General features: G+C 43.9%; 1 protein-coding gene across 1 annotated transcript in view; it reads right to left on the bottom strand.

Annotated features, from left to right (window-relative positions):
• The window catches only part of FGD4 (FYVE, RhoGEF and PH domain containing 4), a 110,211-nt gene extending 102,680 nt beyond the window's left edge, over window positions 1–7,531 (bottom strand). Inside the window, exon 1 of the mRNA XM_055807416.1 lies at window positions 7,333–7,531. Within this exon, the coding sequence (XP_055663391.1) occupies window positions 7,333–7,468 (136 nt within the window). The 5' untranslated portion in view covers window positions 7,469–7,531. The remainder of the gene's footprint in view (window positions 1–7,332) is intronic.
• Between the last annotated feature and the right edge of the window lie 10,804 nt (window positions 7,532–18,335).

An 18,335-nucleotide genomic window follows, 5' to 3' on the forward strand; every position in this document is an offset into this window, starting at 1 on the left:
GCTTCAAGTGCCACAAAGTCCCCAAAGGGATCACACGGAAGCCCCATCAAGAATCCAGGTGGTCCAGAGAAAGAAGACAGCACCAAATGGTGGCACAGGACGGCCACACAGAGCAGGGCCACCAGCAGCCCTGGCACTGCAGCACTCTGGCAGCTCAGACCCTGCAGGTTTCAAGTATGTAGGAGCAGGGCAGAGTTACAACATAATCATACGGCTACAAGGCTCGGTGCCCTTACAGTAGGTGCAAGTCCCTACCGTGAGGGCTCGGTCACAACAGTGACCGACAGAACCACAAGCCTAGCATGGAAACATCACATGCTCAACTAATAAAAAGCTAAATCGTTTAAAAGGCCAGAATAAATTCAGCCACCGAATCAGTTCAGAGTTACTTTTGCCTTCCTTGATCCCTATCTGCATTTGGGCACACTAGCATCTATTCGAGAGGGAGGGCAAGTGCCTGCAGTTACTTAAGAGGAGAAGGATAGACCTGCACGTCAGCTGCATTATTATGTCTGCTGCAAGGCAACATGTGGTCAGAAGTCAGGAATAAATTTCACATCTCACATTACAGTTCCACCACGTTTTTCCTTCTTTCCAGGCTTTTTAACTTGTTTTAATTATTATCTGTGACGTGCTTAGCATTAGTACTTAGTAACTAACACTATTGCATTGCCCTGCCCTACCTTCTCTCAGTGTCTTTTGCCTCCAATTTTAATCCATTTTGTGCTCCATTTTACTGAGCATTACGGAGGCATTAAATTGCTCTGAAACTCATTAAAAATACATTTATTTACATGCCTGGCTTTGCAGACTACTGTAGCAGTTTAATTTTTCTCCTCTTCTGCTTTTACTGATTTCTCCGTATCTTCTGATACCGTCTCGCTGCTATTTGGTGCTCTGGGATCACACTCTGATTTTTACTTAGTTCATCAACATTTCAACACAGCTGCATTCTCTTTTCCCTACATTAATTTCAAAAGTTGTTTTTTTCTGCTAAAGCCATCATTGTTAAAATGTGACTTCCAAGGCAGCTAGTTGAAGAAACCATTAAAAATTCCTCTTTCAATTTCCTCCTCTTACTTGCTTGGGTTATTGACAAAACTACTGCTCTCAGGATACCCTCTCTAAACAGAATTCCCTCTCCCCTTGCCAGAAGTACAGCAGTTTATTGGCAACAGCCTGAATATATCGAGCTGTCCACAGCTACACATTTGATCAAAATGTTTCAACCATCAAGAGCTGGAGGCAGTGTTTATTCATAGATTTAACATGATGGAAGGGATCATTCTGATCATCTAAGTGTAACTATTCATCCTGGATCGCCTTATATTCAGAGGAGTTATTACACACAGTATCCCACACTGCAATAGAAAGCCTTTTCTTTCCTCTCATAGAAAAAGGAGTTTCAGCTACAAGATTTGCAGTCAGTAACTGGATTAAAATACTGAATTGACAACAAAGTTTTGAAGAAAACCTATCCAGCGTTGACAGAACTAGAAGAAAAAGCTCACAAGTATCTTATTTTAAAATTTACTTGCTTCATATTTTCCTTTTCCTCTGGCAAACCCTTCATCCTGTGAAAATATTTTGTCTTATACAGCAAATAGATAAAACAACTTTAAGACACAACAGTGCAAAATACAGCAGTCCGAGTGCTTTATCACAGATCACACTGTACCCAAGACATACTGACAAGCAGCATCAAATACTGCCCAGTTACAAACAGGATTTTGACTGAAATTACTGCAAAATGAGATAGTCCCTCACCATGACTTAAGAAGTGGGTGAAAAGTCTGACAACTGCAGTTTTAAGTAGCGCAGGTATTGACAGACAAGGGAGAAAATAATAGCCAAGGGCAAATAATGGTTTTTTTTAAAATGAACAGCTTCCTTTCTCAATACTTGTGGTTTACTGGTTGCCCAAAAGTAACACAATCCTTAAGCAAGCTCTCCTTTTCCAATCCAGAAATCTCCTAACCATATGCATTAACTTACCTGCAAAAGCAACCTGCTTGTGATTTTGTACCACAAACTGATTTGTATTGTGTATGCAAACTATTACTTTTTCAGTTCCAGCTACGCCTGAAAGTATTTCAGGAATGGCATTTACCAGCACCTCCACAATTTTGTCGTCTTGGGTATATTCTAAAGAAGTCTCTCCAGTGCTATAATTAAGATATAAAGAATCACTAACAGAGGCTGAAACTATAGCAATGATTAACTTGACCTATGGAATAAGCTCACTAAGATGTAGCAAGCTTTCTGAGACACCTGGGATCTAACAACAGACAAGGGAAACAGGGTAACAGAGCACTGCAGTCAAAGCCATATAGTACAGAGGACAAATTAAGTTCTCTAAGAACAAGTAGTGTGCATGTTCCCCAAGAAAGTTCAGCTGAAGTTCACCAACTTGTCAACCACCAGGGGTCTCAAAAGACCCCAAGAAAGATCCCCAGGAGTGAAGTGTGCATACACAAGTGCTTTATGCATATGTAAATCATTTTGGGGAAGTAGTTACAATATGTATTTGATTTTGGGGAAATATGATGAATACGTATGTTTTGTTGTAATAAATTGAGGAATGCTGGTCAGATAGGCGCACATGATTTGAGATGCTAACCTCCGTGTGCCCAGCGCTGCAATAAAGAATGCCTGCCTTCTAAACTTACAAAATGAAGTTTAGAGGATTTTCTTTTTGCCAGTTTTTCGGTATCACCAGCAAGAAGCAGACAGGTTATTTTCAGTAAATCCATGTCAAACTGGAATTCTTCTTTGAAACCCTTTGTGTATTGGCACTAGCAAGTCAAGCAGTGAATACAAATTGTAATTTACTGAAGCAAATCACCATCTTAATCACCAGGAAGTCAGTATTACAAGACCAACAACAATTATTGGGTAAAGCAGACATTGTTAGGCAAGGACCGAATAGACCCACCAAGCCAACCCAAGATACACATATAAGTGACTTCAATCCTGGATAGTCTATGAACCAAACAGTACACTGTTATTGGCTTTACAGGATTATTTTGATCCTAAATATTTGGAGGAAAAGCAAGGGAAGAAAGGAATAAGAAAACAGTAAAAATATATTCAGGAAGCTAAGTTCCATTTCCTGCACTTTCAGAGAAGACATTTGCTTCAATAGGAGGCACATGGGATTAATTTGGCCCACAGAAACAGGAAGCTCTCTAATAACAGATGGGAAAATGTGTTTTCACGCAAGTTCTACATAAAGCTATTTTTTATACTTCACTTTCTCTCACATTTGAAGGGAGAGGAATATTTAGCAACAGTTTCCTATATATTCACCTTCCACTCAGCATTTTTAAGTATCAGCTGTCTCTGGTAAATCTCAGCTTCAGAAAAATTTCAATAAAACAGGAAGGCATGTAAGACAACTAGTTCTCTTTTGCAGTGGTCTCTAATGCATCTACAGATTCCAGTCACTGTTTAGATTAGCCCTAATGATCATACAGGTTTTCCCTGAATACACTGTATCACAATCAGGTTTTCAATCACTGCAGACCAGTCAACAAAATGCAGCGGGTAACACAAAGCCAGGAACAAGGAGAATGATAGTCCAAAATTCATTATTTTCAAAAATAAAACAAAACCAGTAACAATGAAAAACTACCAGGCAAGGCATAGTTCTCATTGTAGCTTTATAAGACTAAAACCCTGAACAAAAGCATTTTTCATAGACTTGAACAGCACACTATTAAGAGTCTCATTTAGTTATCTCCCACTGCAAGACAGAAACCTGAAAGACTACTGAAGTTCTGTCAACATAATCCCATAAAATCATATCCATTTAACAGGTAGAGATACAACAGTAGTGGTGGGGAACTATTTTTTTTCCTGTCAACTGTTTGCAGACACCTTGCTGCAGTGAATGCTGTCTTGAATGCAAATTACCTCAGCTCCCTAAGAGGCACACCGCAATGTCTGAGACTGCCAACATACAGTACAATGCCAGCAGAGAGATATTTAGGGAAAAGGGAACAGAAGAAAGCAGTGCAGAAAGGGTGTAAATTTGCACATACGTGAACAGAGCCAAGGAACCAGTGCAAGATTTGAACCGCACAAAAGTTAACCCAGTCTGTGTGCAGCAAGGACAAAGATGACTGTACTGATGGGAGGAAGAAGCTATTTCTTGCTGTGAAAGCGAGTTACTGTGTCCTTGTGTTCTGAGCTATGTTTTCACAGCTAAATCTAGTCGACTTAAGTGGAGTTACAGCCTTCTAGGGTAGCGTAATCCCATGCAGAATCAAAGCAGTGCCATGCTCACACTTTGCAGACCTTGTGGCTAATGAAAGTGCTGCACAAGCACGCAGTAGCCTAGACCTGCTTCTTGGCAGACAGCTAATTTTGAGTTAACATGCATACGGGAACTTGAAGTAAAGATTTGTTCGAGTAAGTATCAACTCTGAATTTTAATTCAGCAGAAAAAAAAGACACGGAATCCACATTAGTTATTCCCTTCAAAAAAAATTATTAATCACGCTACTGCACTGAGTGCTCTTCTCTAAACTGTCTCCAGATATCAGCCTTGATGTTTTCCAGCTATTTCAAAGTATCTCTGAAGATTCAAGTACTCTTTTGTCAAACCTTTATATTAATGTCAACTTGTAACAGGAAATAATTTTTGCTTTGTCTTTTAGGTAGGTAAACACACCAAGCCTTTTCAAACTCAAATGTTAACAAAATTCAGTTGCAGTTTTGCTCATGACCATGAACCTGATGACTTGGAATATGGTATGTTGAAGAGCAGAAAGATTTTTCTGTTAGAAGTCAGACACTTCTGTGCAATGCTCAACAAAAGACTGATGCTGTAACAGAAACCTTAAGCGACCCCTTTCAGCATTGGAAATGTTTTCAGACAACACCAAGAACGGACATATTCTGATCTTCTGCCTCCCAGTATAGAAAACCTGCCACGTCCCCTATTTCATCAGGTCAATGTCAACAGTTGTGAGGAAACTATTGTGTGTACAGAAGTTATAATAGGTCTTATTAATTCTCCGCACTAACTCACAATTTACTAGTCTGAGAAGAGTTCTGATATGCCTGCCATATATATCATCCAGGTTTTTTTTCTAATGCATTTATAAGCATATATAGCTCATGTAATACATCTAGTTTCTCCAGGTGCTGTCCAGATAAAGATCTGAGACAATTGCCAGAGTCCCGTCCCCAGGCAGTAATGTAACTGGCCTATTTCACAGCACTCAGCAGGGACAAGGATTGGAGATGTCTGAGCTAGGCTAACCCCTCCTTTTCCCTAATAAGGTTTTCAAGCAGGTCAAAAGCATACTTCTGCATTAGAAAACCCCTTTAAAATCCAGTTAGCATTTTTAAGCCATAAAAGTGTAAACACCTGCTGTTTTGTTGTTGCTGTTTCATAGGAGAAAGAACACACCCACATTTATGTTGCATCTGGGGATTAAAGTTTATACTTCCAAAATCAAGGCAGTTTGATCACCTTTTTTGAGCAACAGAAGCAAGTGCAGTTGCATTCTGACTACAAAGAACAATGAGGAAGACTACAAAGCTATCCTGGAGCACATGCCGCAGTGGCCTGTGCCAACAGGAAGATTAGATAGGGAGTCAAAGTCCCACTAAAAGAAATTGTTTGTATACACAAGGTATCTTCACCTAATTTTCTAGGAGAAATGGACTATGAATGAAAAAAGGAAAGATATACATACCTACATGAGAAAAGCCTAAAATCATCACTGAGTCTCCCTTTTATTTCCCACATCTTTGGGATTAATTTATCTTAGTTTCGTGAGTTTTTCATATTGCAATCATATTTAGAAATCATGATGCAGTAAAGTACCATGAAGTTTGGTTACTGCAGTGCAGATTTGAAGTTATCAAATGCAGAGACATTTGATAAGCAGCACCTTGCATATGTCTTGGCCCTCACAACCTTCCTGCCATCCAAAAGCCACAAGAAGAATGCTGACACTGAAAAAGCTATGCATTGCACTTGTTTAGTAGATAAATCACCCAGTGGAGTTGTTGCATGCACAGATGAAAGAGCAACAATAAAAGACTGTAGATGAGTACGAAACTGTTACCCAGAACTCCAAGGTAACAGGGTACTGCAGGAGCCTAATGAAACTGAAAACTAACTGAAAACACAGTATCCCTTTGCAAGCTTACCTTTACTAGAGGAGAGTGAAATCCATTAAGTCTACCTACTACAAATAGAGCCGCCAGTTCCTCTTTCCCGATGTAAACATGCAAGTAGGGCATTAGGAAAAAGAATGAACCCACAATTTTTTATTGGTAGTGGCACATACATATCCAAAGTTACTACACATTAGAGTTAAAACAAAGCACTCTATGCACAGCATGGCGGTAGTCTGTTCTTATGCGTGCATACTTACTGTTAAATGAAGCAGGCCACTTGCCTGGGAATTTGCGAAACAACAGTCCCGAAGCAAAACATCCCACCCTTATATTCCTTATGTTATAATTCCCAACGTTTTAACAAGCATATGTCACAGATGTCAAGCTTTATTTCATCCACTTTGTCCTTCCACATCCATAAACCCAAGCTTCTGTGACACCACAAGCACGAGCCCAGCGTGTCACACCTGCTGTCACACCAGAGTGGCTAGGTTTAGACATACAAATGGGGGTGGGGTGGTGGTGTTAACTTGCTCATAGGCAACAACTTTCTGAAGTTTGGATTTTAGGATCTCTTATTTTTATAGCGTGGCCAAGGTCATGCAGACCAGCAGCCGAAGCTGCCGCCCCTTCCCAGAGCGCCGCGCTAACCCCGCACGGGCGGCTGGAGCCCAGCACGGGTCCGGTGCCGAAAGGGGCAAAGAAAGTGGCACCGGGGGGGGCAGACACGGGGCGCGGGGCTGTCGGAGGAGGGAGCTGGCCCGCTGCGGGGCTCAGGGCTTCGGAACGCTCCGTGCCGAGCTGCGGCTGCCCCGGCTCCGAGCCCCCGGCGGGCTCCCCGCCCCCCGGCTCAGCCCCCTCCCGGTCGCCGTGCCAGCGCTCACCTCCACCGCACGGGCTCGCACGGCAGCGGCCGGCGAGGCGAGGCGTCCCGGCTGCGGCAGGAAACACGGCCCTTCCCTGACAGACCGCCCGCTGCCGGGCCAGCCGCCGGGGAGCCCGGGGCAGCTCGCCCCCGAGCGGCGCGGCACCCAGCCCGCACGGCGGAGTCACCGAGCCAGGCGGGGCTGCGCTGCCGCCCTCCCCGCGCCCCCCCGGGCCAGCCGGCACCCCCGGGGTCCCGCCCGGAGCGCGTCCCGCAGCGCGGCGGTGCCGGCGGGGGGGCCGGGCCCGGGGCGCCGTTACGGCCGTTACCTGCAGGCGGCCTCCGGGCGGCCGCCCCCTGCGGGGTGCCCGCGGGGCAGGCGGGCGCTGCTCCATGGGGGGCGGCGGGGCTGGATTTCCTGCGGATAGCCGTCCGCCTGAAGTGCGCGCCCTCGGCTCCGCTCATCCTCGGGGCGGGAGAGAGGCGGAGTGAGGGGGAAGCCGCGGGGTGCTCAGCGTCCCTCCCGCCCCGGGGCGGCGAGGCCGGCATAGCCCCGAAGGCAGCGCCTCCCCCCGGCCTCCTCCCGCGCCGGCCCCTCACCTGCCCGCCGCTCCCCGCCCCTTCCCGCCCCCGCCAGCACCTGGGCCGGGCGCCGGCAGCCGCCGCCCCGCACGACGCGCCCTGCGGCCGCTGGCCCCGGGCGCCGAGCCCCGCCGCACGGCAGCCCCGGTCCGCCGCCCGACCCGGGCCGGGGCCGCGCCGCAGCTCCGCCGAGCCCGGTGCCCGCGGGGCGAGTTCCCGCCGCGGCGGCGCAGGGACGCGGGATCCGCGGGATCCGCGGGATCCGCACCCGCTGTGCGCCCTCCCGGCCGGTGCAGAGCCTCGCCGGCCTGCGGCGGGGTCCGCAGCGCCCCACCACCCAGCCCCGACGTGTGCCTTGCGCTCCCTCCCTTCCCTCACCGTTCGCCTTTCAAATGCCTTCCCTGGAAGGGGAGGCCCCGTTCCTGTAAGGTTTATCAGCGTACATAGAAGTTGTTGGCCATAACACAGCTCCCCTCTTCCAACGAAAGTTCTCGAAGACGTCTGAGTACTAGCAATTAAAAGTGAATTTTGGTGCCAGGGTTGGAGCTGCAGTACTTGCATCAATAACCTCTCCAGCTGAATGCTGCGTTCATGCCAAAGCTGTTGCCTCCCTCCCAGTGTTAATCCATACCAACAGAAAGACAACCAGAAGGCCATACTGCTGCAAGACTTTGGATTAGGTTTATTTATATAGCAACAGTGTCTGAAGCACCCGTTTACCTGCTTAACTGAGACATTATATTTGGAGGCAGAGCATCTCCCCCAGTGCCACCAGAAGTGGTGCACCTGCCTGTGGTAGCAGGACAAGAGCTTTTGAGTCTGTTAGGGACCCTGATGTGGTGCAGTTAGAAGAAAACCAGTTGCAAAGCACTGTTCCCACTACATGGGGATTTTCTGAGCTTTGGAAACCCCAGGGGTTTTTTAAACCTTTAAAATACGGGTTCCTGTTCAGTAACATGCTGCCTCGTTTGCCATCAGCCATACTTTTTGCGTGTATTTTCTCACAAAAGGAGCGCAGTCAGCTATGCTCCAGGGATGTTCTCCCTTTGGCAATGGTGCAGCACAACCATTAGCTGCCATAGAAGCCCATGAATTGCTGGGGCTTGAAGGAATACTCTGGGGAAGTACCCCTCCACACTTGCCCTGCTCTTAACGGGGTTTTTTGCCACTGTCAGAGATGGGAAGTGGGCAAGAGAGACCTTTCATTTGACCCATGACAAGAGCCACTGCTGTGCTCTTACATCTTCAGTAAGAAGATATTATGGACTGCTCAGGCAAGCTGCTGACTTTGCAACTTCTTTGCCTCCAGAGGGATGAGGATACCTTTCGTCAGCACCCACGAAATTGTGCATGCAACATGGCCACATCTGTGTGTGGGAACAATGCAATGGGGCATCACCTTCCTTCAGAGCCTTGTGCCATGGTGTGAGGCTCCTGCTGAGTCCTTTCCAGCAGGCTTTCTTGGCATGCGGGACCTGACAGTAGCACACTTCCTCCTGATGCCAGGGGACCACCTGTGTGAAGCACCAGCGATATCTGACCCATGCACGGTGGCAGAGAGAAGCCATAATGGTGCCTCCTGTACCACAGACATGCAGCAGCAATGGATCATGAGACAGAAGTCAAATGAGTGAGTCTTCCACTTTCAGTGTTAGAAAGCAGGTCAGCAGCAAGCACAGGGGGAAACTGGTGCAGCTGGGACATCTGCCACCACATGCCAAGGATCTCATTCTTTTGGTCTTGATGTGAAATTATTCTCTTCCAGAAGAGGATTGATATCTTATAGCCTCCCCTTTTATTTCCCACTAAAAATGAGGTGTTCAGGTCACCTCCTGGCTTTTATTTGTGTGCTTGCAGGTGCCAACATTAGGTTTTACTTCTGCAAACATAAAGAACAAAGCAGTGACTCAGAGGTAAAACACTGATTTATTTCCTGACTTCAGCCACCTCAGCTGGGCTGGGTATATGGAGATGAATATACTTACAAAGAGCACTAGTACCTGCTGACTTTATTGCAATGAGCTAGAGATTCTTGTAAACTTTAGCTACGTACAGTTCATGGATTTGTACCAAGGATCAATCATTAACTCATTCAGATAAAAATCTTCTTCCAGAACACTGGTGTGCCTTTAAATCTTCCTCTGAACTCAGACAGTCTGAGTACTGAGTAGTCTTTAGTATTACTGATTTAAACAAATAAAGAGCAAGAGAGGCAGAGAACTGCTCATTAATAATTTGCAAAGCACTTCACTGAGGAGGAAGTATCGGCCTTTCTTGACAAGGCAGGAAAATGAGGTATTATGGGACACAGTGATTTGTTCAAAGTTGACCAAGATGTCAATACAGTAGTAAAATACAAAATGTTACCTTGTGAGAATGAAAGTAAGATTGAAAATAGAAGACATTTCTCTGTTTCTCTTATGGGTGATAATGAGATTAACCCAAATATTAGCCAATTGTTCAACTGCCAATCTTTATCCAGGCACGATTATAACTTATTATGGAACTTTGTACTTGCCTCTTTAGACATAGAGCTCTGCTTCTGGAAAAAGAACAGCTAAGGAAGCAAGGGCAAATGCACGCACCCTACTCAACCAAGCAGTAGAACTTGGTTAATTTTGTTTTCTGCGATGTTATCAGCGAGCAGTAACTTATTACAATGTCACTGGAAAACAAAGGTCACCTCAGCAAAAAGAATCTATGGCAAGAGACTGGTCACAAAAGATTATTCTTTTGAGAAAATCCTCCTGAAACACACATATATTTAAAGCAGCAAGATGACAGCTTGAGATAGAAGCCATTCACGCAGTCATTAAATCCATGGAAATTGTAGAGCATTTGTACACTGCAGTGTACGGGCTTCTCAGAGTACCTTGTTGGCTCTCTTTTCAGTTTGTTACAACACAGACCCGGAGCAGCTGGTTCTAGCTGGCTCTGAACCGCCGTACATCAGCAACAGGTCCATTCTGCCTGCTTTAACAGGGTAACAACCGGGCCTCCCCTTCTGGCATGCCCTTCCCATTTTTATACATTGCTCTCACTCTTTCTTGTTCTCCATCTCCAGGGAGAGACAGAAAGATGTTTTTCATCTTGCTGATGTTGCCAAAAGACTCTCTAAGTGTAAAAAGTCTATCTGAGATAGATATTATCTTGGAAAACATCACCCTAAATGATTAAAAATTTAATGTAAAGAAGAGATCTGAGAACAGAAAAATAAGCTCAAAGATAGACAGTGCTGCCAATACCACTTGAAATATATGAAGGTCAGAAAATGGCACTGCTGAATAAAAGCCTTGCAGCATACCTCCCAGCCTAGGCAAAGTGCGGGAAGAGTTACATACCCCCATGTTGTGTGGTAACTGACATAACTGGTAAGCCACAGCTAACCCGTTCAAGTGTGGGCAATAGCTGGGCCATCTGGCTCCAAAGCTTTCTGTGGGAGTGGTGAGAAATGCAGCGGTGGAGACTTGATTTAATTACACCTATTTGTATGTGGGAGGAACAACAGGAACCTTACGGCAGCACACAGAGGTACAGAAGGAAGGCAAGGATGGCTGGCAAGGTTTAACCTCAAGAAAAAGTTGGAAGAGCTCTTTTGGTATGTGAAAGGCTCGAAAGCACTCATTGCTGCTGGAGCACCAAAGCATTCAGGGAAACAGGACTTTATAGGCAATCTTTGTTTAGTTTGTGAGAAAACAAATGCTTCGGTTTGTATGTAAAACATTGTTCCTCTAGTAAACTTCTTTGTATTAACCTTTTCTTCTCTTAATGGAACCAGCCTTCAGAAGACTTGATTTTCACTAACCCCTTGAGTGAGGCTTTCTGTTGTTGCCTCTGGTCAAGTTTCTTTATTTCTGCTGGAGTTAAACTTTATTTTCTTCTTAGTTACACAATGAATCTCTTCTGGGATTCAGTTCATGGCCTCTAGCTTTGATTCCTCTGAGCACTACCTTGTGCTGTACCCAACAGTAAATCTGTGTATAACATTTTTAGAACATAAATCTACAGGACGGTGAGAAAGAAGATACGTGAACTCAGCACCTAACAAAAATACATGTGTGTTTCGAAACATTACAAACATTAGCTTATTTAGGGATGACTTGGACAGTACCTTCTCTGAGGTCTGACAGAAAAATGCCATTCTCTGTTAGATATGAAACTCCAAATCAAAACTAGAATTAAAATTCAGCTTGTAATATAGAAAATCCATACTTAAATACAAAGTGATACATAAATAACCAAGACAAGTCCTGCCTAAGTTAAGGTACAGATCATCATAAAATTTTGAATCTTCTGTGAACTGCATATGGTATAACCCACAAACCAGTTCTGCCAGCAGGGAACTGATATAGCAAAAGATAGAGTAGGATGCTAATTAGAGAAGAATCTCACTCATCTCAGGCCGTCATGCACATTCCAGATGAAAAGTCTCTTCTGATGGCAACAGCAATTACAAAGCACAAAGCAACTGCAGTGCCTACAACAGAGATATACAGACTAAGCAAGCAACTGTGAGGGAGATACTTAACCTCGGTTAAATCAGCAGGCAAACACAGAATCCAGCATTCAAAGACATGATGTGACTTTCTGCCTGAGGCTGCAGGCTGTGGCTTCTTAGCCTGGGGAGTGGCTTACAAAAATGAGAGAGACTCAAGCCTGATGTTGGCTCTCCATGCAGCACCCAGTGTATGTATCAGAACAGGGTGGGGACCCTGAATGTATAGCGTTGTGCTGGCTTCCACCAAAATAGGCACACGGCTCTTTTGCTGCTTACTGCCCATTGTAGGACTCACCACACCTTAGGGATGATCAGAAGTAACCCACGACAAGCACTCCAAGGGGGGGGTTAGACAAATCCTAGGTATTAACTGCTGGAACAAAAAAGATGGGTAGATAGCCCTCTGAAGAAAATGCATGGCTGTTTCTTTTCACCCAGACAATGCTTCTAATACAAATCTGTTTTGTCTTGCTTGACTGGATAAAAGGGAACATTGTGTTTAACCTGTTTCCCCCTTTTGTCATTTTGGGCCCTATCAAAGGTGGTTGTAGGGACTACCCAGCAGCACATTTTGTCCAATTCCAGCCACTGTGATAAAGAATCCTATTTATACCCACTACAGCCAGGGCGTCTTTCTCCACCACACACATGAACGCTAACATGTAGCTCTGCACTATGATAACCAGAGGAAGAAACATTCCTGCTGCATACTGCCTCGATGTTAATTTTGTTTTACCCCTTTTTTGCTGCACAGAAGCATTTTGTCTGTTGCAAGCAAATGCTTGGAATTTGTTGAAAGCATGTTGAGATAAAGCTATCAAGCATATCCCTTAGTTTTACTGAAGGATTACCGCTTAGAGGGAGTAATTGCTATTCAATCAGTTCTGTTAGGCAAGTCTTGCAGAACGGCATTCGTTCAACAAAGACTGATTGCTTTTACAAGTCAGAATATTCTTCATTATCACTACAACAGGTTAACGAAGTATGTTTTGCGCTATCCAATTAATCTCAGATATTTGGATACCATTAGCAACAGTGCTTCAGCTTTGATTTGCATTAACTACAGGTGAAAACAAACTTCCATAAGGTCATGTAAGTAAAAAGGAGAGAGAAAGCAAGCTATGCTCAAGGAAATGTTCTACTCTTCTCCTGTTTCTTCTTTCTTCTGCAGTGACAGTCAACAGCCACTATTTAAAAAAAAGTTTAAAAAACATGGTCTAAGCTCCCCATTTGAGACATTTTAGCGAGGTCTGATTCCCGTGGCAAGACTGACAACTCTTCTAAGTGTACCCCATATCCAGAATCAATAGTCTCTAGATTTTTTCCAGATCAAGTTAAATTCCTTGTGGAAAATAGTGAATTAAAAAATTAGCCAAAGCTGCTCCCAATATTGCCCACAAGTTCCTTATGGTCTGACAGGAAAATACATTCCAGCAATATCCGGGGAGTGCTTTTCCCAGGAGCTGCTGGGGAGCTGGCGGTGAGCTGTGCTAACCCGCTGCTGATGGCAGCAGCCAGCTCCTGGCCACCATCTCGTATGGGCCCTGCAACTTCTCCCTCTTCTAAGAGGGGCCCATGCCTGGTTAGGTGGTGGGACAATTGGTAGTGACTCCTGGGGAAAAGATAACAGCTTGTGTGGAAGGAGCTGGTGGCTGCTATGAGCTGTTCCTCTGGCATGCTCCCTGCACGAGGTTCACAAGCTCCAGGAAGGGCTGCAGCTGGAAGAAGGGGCTCTGTCCTCATGGAAGTGTGTGACCATGAAATGAAGTGCTCTTTAGCATTGCTTTGCATTTATTTCCAATGCTTAGCCTGGGAGAACTCTGCTCTCTCTTGTTGGTGCTATGATATGTGGGATTGTGCCTTATTTAAAGAGCCGTGTACTGCTAAGGTGCTGTATACATTAAATATTAACCATACTCTCTCTATGAATGATTACCTAAACATTAAAATGTTTTAGTTCTCTTCTTAACAAATCAACACTTGGAGAGCAACTCAAGGCTGATAAAACACATGGAAAGAAAAGCATAATTATTACTTCCTTCCCTGGAAGTCTCAATATTGCAATACTCCTTTAACTTTCTTTTCCTTATTGTAAAACCCAAGCTGTCAAGTACTTAGGATTGTTTCTAATGAGGCAGATGGTACATGCACAGGAGTTTCAGCATGCTTCTCAATAATTTATAGTGACTTTAAACAGAGAGACTTCAAAGCTGTTGCTGCATTTGCAGACTCCTCTAAGTTAGCTTCATCCATCCTTGTTTTCCTTCATTCTGTTCCACATTCCACAAAGTCCCTTGGATCTTTCTGGGCTGAAATGTGACAATGTGGAGCAAAGGCTGTGAAAAGGATATAAATGCTGCTCCTATTCCACTTAAACTCGCACTTGTATCCTGAATCACAAAAATAGCATTCCATTCGTATTTATAATTTTTTGAAATGTATTTTTACCTCCAGAGATCAAACAGTGTCTAATTTGGAACTCAGTACTTCAGGCAATCTTTACGGTATACATCTGAGGCTTTATGCACTGCAAATGGCTGTAGCTTTACCATACTGAAATGTGCCATGATTTTACATTCAAGCATAAATAGCACTAAGCATAACTGCACAGACAAGGGGTCTGAAACCTCAGAAACTCCACGATCTTAGTTTAGGCTGTATCACAGATTTATAGTCAGGATTTTGAACTCAGTCTTTAAAGGAATGTCGTCACTTTAAAGGAAATCCAAGTTCTCTACTGAAAAAGAGTATCTATATTTTACTGAGCTAACATTGCTGGGGAAAGAAAAGTTTTCCCATGTTTAGACAATATTTTCATCTTGTGCCTTGTGAGTCAAATACCTTTTTGGTTTACAGGCCTGGCAGACAGTCAGAAGGAGGGCATAAGTCTAAGGAAATTAAATACAGAAAGTGGAAGTTAAACCTCAGCTATTTATAGTGAGGTTCTATTAATATTAAGCACTGCAAAAATAAGGAACGAGCTCTGAACCAAGCCGAGCACTCAAGCAATGCAGGTTCTGGAGCAGGGTATGTACCACATGGACTAAATAACTCACCTTGCTGAAAGCACCCGGCTACTGCATCTAAAACTACTTTGGTATTCCAGTGTGTGCAGGGTGGATGTATGTGGAGAGATGAAGGGTTACAAGTAAAGAAACCTGGCTCACTTTGTAGAGTGTTGATGTTTTCCCATAGCACAGTCTCAATTTGTCTATCTGTAGGTGAGAGATAACAGTAACCATTTTGCAAAGACGTTTTGGTAATGAATTAATATGCATAGAGTGCTCTGAAGATAAAAAGAACTACTTTACATTTGGCTTAGATAACAAAAACCTTTGAAAGCAGTGGTGGCTTCACAGAGGCATTTTCTTTTTAGGTAATGTAGTACTTTGAGATTGCTGGTATTTGAATGCAGTGCACTTATAGTAGATCTAATTTTACATTTCGCATGGCTGAAGTTGAGTAACAAGCTGGTCATGAAAGCACTCGTCAGTCACATCTTCAGATTGCATGAGATACTCACGTTATGCCCACCGTCCTGTCATCTGCTCCACATAGGTAAGTGCCCAGCATCTAGATGGGACTCACTAAAGTCCATGGCACTTAGCTCCAACCCAGGGGTCTCTTTAAATCAAATTTCAAAGGAATGAACTGAATGGCAGGTCTATTCATTCTTGTCAAAGCAAGTTTTCCAACCAGCTGTGAATGACACGAGATAAACGCCGCTATAGCCATGAAGAACAGCTGCCACTTCATCTTAGAGCACTGACAAGCTGTATCACTATAGAAAGAGTTACCTGGGATGGATCAGCATTGAGCCATCTGAGTTTACAAAGGCTGTCTGCCTCTAACAGAGGTTTCTTGCCACTATAGCAGAGTCATTTAGTCTTTTATAGGGGGATAGAAGACAACCTCTGTACTGCAAAACCAGTAGCTCTTTTTCTGCTGTGATCATAGGCCTTTCCCACCTCTGGGTGGATGAACAAAATATTGGGCCCACATTTTCTGCATTCAAAATTCGATCTTCAGGGGAGCTCATGTAGCTCTCCATATTAAATTCCTAATCTGAGCAAACAGCATGACAGCATTGAATACCAAAAATCAATTTCCTTGAGAGAGGTAATCAACACTTATAAAGATGAAAGCCCTCCCCAGGGAGGGTATCCTATGAATAAATTTAAATGGACACAACTGCCTCATCATTTATTTCCAAAGTTTCCTGGTAACTCACTTAAGGGGGATGAAAGGGCTTCTCTTTCCCTCTCATATGGAAAGCTCACTCATAACATTTTCTCAATCGCGTACTATTATAACAATATTTTAAACATTTTTTTTCCTCTAAAACCAGTCACCAAACCTTATTGCTGAAGTTAGTTTCCTCCAATATGATAGAAGAGAATTTATTAATAGTAACAAGTGAAATATGCATTTTCTAATATCCTGCTTTAGTCAAGAAGGAATAATTCTTGCAAAGGTCAATATTTTTTAACAGGTTATTAAGCTTCTACTGAATTGTCAGCTATAGTATTGAGCCTTATTTTGGTGCAAAGTCAGGACTTTCTTCTTTCATTCAGACAATGACTCAAACCTTCCACTGAGAGGAAGGCCTTACTTCAGATGAGAGTTGGCTTTATTCCAAGTATTTTTTCCCAGGATGTACATAATTACTATTATCATTTTTTCCCCTGTATTTTGTTCTATATATAAAGTCTTCTCAATGTTTGTCATTCACAGGCTGCTAGATGTGGATGTCAGCCCTTTGGTATGGCTCTTTTTATAGTACCTCTGTTCTTGTTACTGGTCTCATGAATCATGCATGAAGCCTAGGTTTCAACTTTGTTCAAAATTATGCAATAATTTTTTATGCTCAACCTGAGTTTCCAGTGGCCTGTTGGTATTTTATGTTGTTAACAGAACTAAACCATGGCTCCTGCTGCCTTTAGGTATTACGGGGAGTTTTTACCTGCATTTCTCTAAACATAACTGCAGGATTTATCAAGGGAGGTATCTAGAAACAAAGACTTGCAGTGGCAGTGACTGTAAAGTTTAGCTTCAGCTTCTTTTCCATTTTCATTTGGCATATTTCTGTAGGAAAACCAATAGTTCATTTGTCAGAAATTACCCCATATTCCACAACAAGGGGCAAAGGTGCTTCTCAAGGGAGATAGAGTGCACAGACATTTTCTTTAGAAACAAAAGATACATTTTTGGAGTTTGTTTATTTTCTTTAACCCAGACTATGTAATTATTTATACCATTGCCTTTCAGAGAGCTCCACAGGACCACCTGTAGAGACGATACAGAGGAAGGGGAAGGAGCTACACAGGTTAGAAGCTTCTCCAATCAACTTTGCCATGAGAACATTCACACAAGGGGCAACCCTCTGGGAAACTGCTACCAAAACAAATAGGCGGAGGAAAAAAAGTTTGCCTTCCCCTTTTTTTAAACTCTCAGAAGAGAACTCTTTTAATTTAAAATTGAAGGGAAGGAACACCCAGTGTAAGAAAATTTTACCCAGAGCAGTCACACTTCTGCTAAAACAGTCCTGCAATGCTGTTGCCAAAGGCACTTCTGCAATGAACACAGATAAGGTGGGAGACCTCCCCAAGCTAGACGAGAAAAAGGAAGAAAAGGGCCAAGTGGGAAGAACTTTGATAAGTAACAGCTCTTGAACTGCCTTTCTGTCACCATGCACAAATCCTGTTACTATCCGAAGCATCTCTGTAGCCAGCTAAAAACAAAGCCAGCCCTCCAATTGACTTCCGTTGGGTCAAGCATCAGAGCAGGCTTGGAGGTGCAATCCTTCCTCCAGGCTCCTCCCGTTTCCTGGCCTTTCCTAAAAGCTGGACATTTACTACCCCTCAGAGACCCTGTGAGCAGTGAGGTTCACTGGGGGAGCTGCAGCAGCTGCCTGCCTGCCAGGAGCTGAGCTCCCAGATCAGTGCGGGACCGGCTGCTGGGGGAGGATTTTGAGCCCCTTGCTGTCAGAGCAAGGCTCTTCCGCAATGGAAAAGGATGTTGTGGTACGCTGTACTGTGCACAGCACTCCCAAACCAATTTTATGCTGACTTCAGCTCTTCTTTTGCTTCTACATCCCCTGAGGGGTATGCGGAATTCTTACAAGGAATTCTTGTACTGAGACTATGCAGATGTTGCAGCATTTCAGAGATTGCTCAGATCTGTTGGAAACACTATATGGGGAATCAGTGTTTTATTATCTCTCTCAATCTCAGAAAAGAGCAAGCATCTTTG

The sequence above is a fragment of the Falco peregrinus genome, chromosome 6, assembly GCF_023634155.1.
Source record: "Falco peregrinus isolate bFalPer1 chromosome 6, bFalPer1.pri, whole genome shotgun sequence".
Lineage (NCBI taxonomy): Eukaryota > Metazoa > Chordata > Aves > Falconiformes > Falconidae > Falco > Falco peregrinus.